The 3,745-nt window shown below is 62.3% G+C and overlaps 1 gene segment (V, D, J or C); it reads right to left on the bottom strand.

Moving 5' to 3' along the window:
* Positions 1–1,856: 1,856 nt before the first annotated feature.
* Positions 1,857–3,338, bottom strand: LOC133751715 (Ig alpha chain C region-like). The segment is given in 4 exon segments: positions 1,857–2,254; positions 2,432–2,806; positions 2,943–3,254; positions 3,329–3,338. Coding segments are annotated over 4 exon segments (1,095 nt in total).
* Between the last annotated feature and the right edge of the window lie 407 nt (positions 3,339–3,745).

Here is a 3,745-nt window from a genome sequence, read left to right as displayed (position 1 = left end):
AGAGGACCAGGCACACCCTCAAGGGTCTGAGTGTGAGGATCAGTGTGCCCAGGGCATGACCAGGGCCCATGGTGTGAGCAGAGCCTCTGTTCTTCCCGAGGGAATGTGGCTGAGGGACGGCCAGTGGAGGCCAGCAGAGTGGACCAGACGTCCTCAGGTCCTGGGTCACTGAGCTCTCATCTTAAATTGGAGTTGATCTTGTTTGTCCTGTACGGGTACATCAATCAAGTCTATATTTCATCTATCTGTCATCTATCAATTATTTATCCATACACGGCTTGACCCACCTATGTAGCTATCGTCCAACCATCCACTGATCACTCCATCTACTGTCCTTGCTTCTATGCATCCAGCCATCTGTTCATGGTCTTCTATGTCTTAGGGTCATGGGCTTATCTGTCTGCTCTCTGTGTTAAGTTCCCCCTTTCCCTCTTTCTTAGGAAGCTGCTCCTTTGGCTCCGTTCCTGGGCCCCATGGGGTGGCTGGGGCACTTGTGTGGGTACCATTTCCCCACCTGGTCTGTCCCTCCCCCTGCAGCACTAAGGGCCAGGACCCTCTGGGGAGAGAAGTGGCTGTGGGTGGGGCTCCTCTACACTTGGGCACTGTCAGGGAGACGACCAGAGCCTGAGCCCTTGGGAGGCTCCAAGGGCATCTGAGGCAAGAGCACGTGCCCGGTGCCTGTGGGAGTCCTGGTGCCTGGTGTGCCTACTTTGGTCTGGGAGTGTTCTGGAGCTCCTGGGGGTGTGAACCAGAAGCCCAAGGCCTGAGGAGGGGCCATTGTGCATGGTCTCTTGCTTGCCTCTCTCCGCCTGTGGTTTGGCTCAGACTTGGGCCTGGAGTTTTACTTCTGGGACCCAGCAGCAGTAAGGCCTGCTTGGGGTGGGCTCTGGAACTGGTCTCTGAGCTGTACATGGCTGGACATTCAGGGAGGCCCAGAGAGGGCCAGCAGGGCCCTGGGCAGCAGGGCTGGGCCTGGGGAAACCCTCTGGGCCTTGGGCAGGGACGCCCCTTGCCTTCCTGGAGCTGGGTCTGGGCTGTGAGCTCTCCTGCAGCTGAGGGGGACGTGTGTGAGCGTGTGTGCCCTGTGAGCACGTGTGCCGTGTGCAGGCCCCAGAGAGCGTGGTGCGGGGTGGAGCCTGCTGTGTGCCCTGTGTGTGTCAGTGCTGTCCTGCACTGCTGGGCGTTTTCTGCCTGCGGCTGAGCTCTGCTGGTCTGGGGGGCCTCCTGTCGGGTCCCCTCTTCCCGGGGTCCCTGCACCCAGCCCCTGTTCCTCCCCCTCCCTCCCTCGTCCTCTGCACCAGGGCAATGGCTGCATCCCAGCCGCCCAGGACCTCCTGGTGGTGTCCACGGCTCTGGGCCCCGACCTGAGCTGTGCCTGCACTGCCTCAGAATCCACCCCGGCTCAGCCTCACCTCTCACTGCTGCCTCCAGACACGCTCACTCCAGACACGCTCACTCCAGACATGCTCACTCCAGACACACTCACTCCCAGACACGCTCACTCCAGACATGCTCACACCCAGACACACTCACTCCCAGACACGCTCACTCCCAGACACGCTCACTCCAGACATGCTCACACCCAGACACAACTCACTCCCAGACACGCTCACTCCCAGACACGCTCACTCCCTGACACACTCACTCCCACAGGCACCTTTGCTCACACTCACGCTCACATGCACACTCACGAGCACCATGCATGATGTCCCCTCCAGGACTGAGGCCCCAGCTGCCTAGGTCTGGGGGTGCTCCCCCTCCCTGTGGCTGCAGCCCCCGAGGAGACAGACAGGCACAATGAACCCGCAGGGCTGCTGGGGGCGAGCACGGAGTTTATTCAGGGCACGGCCAGGGGCTCAGTAGCACACGCCTTCCACGTCTGCCACGACCACAGACACGTTGACGTGGGTGGGTTTACCCGCCTGCCGGTCGATGGTCTTCTGGGTGAAGTGCTCGGCCAGGCCCTCATGGCCCACCACGCAGGAGTAGCTGTCCCCCTGGTTCCAGTCCTCGGCCAACACGCGCAGCAGGCTGGTGACGGCGTAGGTGGTGGGTTCCTGGCCGGGCTCGGGCAGGGGCTTCCACACCAGGTAGCTGTCTTTGGGGACCACCGGGGTGCCATTGTGTGTCCAGGACACCAGCACGTCCTTGGGGCTGAAGCCCCGCACCAGGCAGGTCAGCGTCACCAGCGCGTTGAGGGCCAGCTCCTCGGTTGGCGGCGGCAGCAGGTGGACCTGGGGCGGGATGGTGGTGCCTGGAATGGGGAGAGCGTGATCAGGGTGGCGGGGAGGACCGAGCCCCTTTTCCTGCCAGCTAGCTTCAGTTTCTGTCTCTGAGCCTTATAGGGAGCCTCAGAGCCCAGGAGGGGAGTGAGGAGTCAGACCAGGGGAGAGGAGAGCAGCCCATTGCCCGGGGGTGGGGTCAGGCCCACCTGTGTCTTTGCTGATGGTGGCTGTCAGGGAGCCGCCCTCTATCTCAGGGTGGGTGACTGTGCAGGTGAAGACCTTCCCCGCATTCCAGGGCTCTGCACAGCCGGGCAGCACGCTGGACACACTGTAGCAGCCGCAGTGGTCAAGCTTGGGACTTTGCTGGACGGGTTCGTTCCCGTTTGTGGGCTCCCAGGTGAAGACGGCGTCCCCGGGGTTCAACAGGCCTCTCAGGGTGCAGGTGAGGCTGGCGTTCGAGTTCAGGAGCAGGTCCCCGAGGTCTGGCCGCTGCAGGGACAGGTTGGGCTCCCCGCAGGAGGGGGAGGGGCAGGGGATGGTGGTTGTAGTTGTAGGAGGAGTAGTAGTTTGCCCTTTGCACCCTGATGAAACAGAGAAGATGGAGTGTCAGTGTCCCATTCCTTAATCCCTGTGTAGGCTGCCCTCTGCTCCAGTTAGTGGTCCAGCCCCGCAGCCCACTCTGCAGCCTCAGGCCCGCTGCCCCAGCCGCCCTCTGACCTGGGGGGCAGGGCACGGACAGGTCCTTTCTCTGGTTGTTGTGCTCCACGCGGCAGGCCACACTGTTTCCTTCCGGACACTGCTCAGCTGGCAGGCTCAGCACGCTGCACGCGGTGTACAGGTTCGAGGGGGCAGACTGGACGGGTGGGAAGGTCACGTTCTCCCTGCCTTCGTTGCCATCCCAGCTCACACTCAGAGGGCCCAGGGGGAAGAAGCCCCGGATCAGGCAGCCGGCGACAATGGTCGCTGAAGTGTCTTTTAATACATATCCGGGGAGGGTCAGCGGGAAGATGCTGGGGGTGGTTGCAGGCACTGCAATACAGGACACATAGTGAGACTTTTGCAGTCATGAGACTGCTACCCATAGCACCTTTGGAGCACAGGACCCGCCTGCATCGTCACAGCCAGAACCTGGCCCAGAGAGGGGAGGAGACCAGCCCAGGGTCACACAGCAGCTGGCAGGACTGGGGCCAGAAGTGTCCAGCTGGCTCCTGCTGCCCTGTGTCTCCCAGGCTCCTCGGGGCTGAGCTGGTCAAGCTTGGCTGGCATGGAGCCGTCAAGGGCCCCAGGCTCCCAGGGCCTTAGGCTGATTAGGGCAGTGTGCACAGGTTGAGGGTGCTGAAGGGTGGGTGTAGAGGACGGGGCTGGCCAGGCCGGAGCAATCTGGGCTTGGTGAAGGCTGTGGGGAGGCAGAGGGTCCACCCAGCTCTGTCCCCTCCTTGCACTTTCTTTGTCAGGATCCTAGACCCTTGCCCCCGCCCCACGGCCCCCACACTCATACCAATCCCCCCATGAAGCAGCAG

Source organism: Lepus europaeus, chromosome 22, assembly GCF_033115175.1.
Source record: "Lepus europaeus isolate LE1 chromosome 22, mLepTim1.pri, whole genome shotgun sequence".
NCBI lineage: Eukaryota > Metazoa > Chordata > Mammalia > Lagomorpha > Leporidae > Lepus > Lepus europaeus.
The sequence above is the reverse complement of the archived record's forward strand: the minus strand, read 5'-3'. Positions and strand labels throughout refer to the sequence as shown.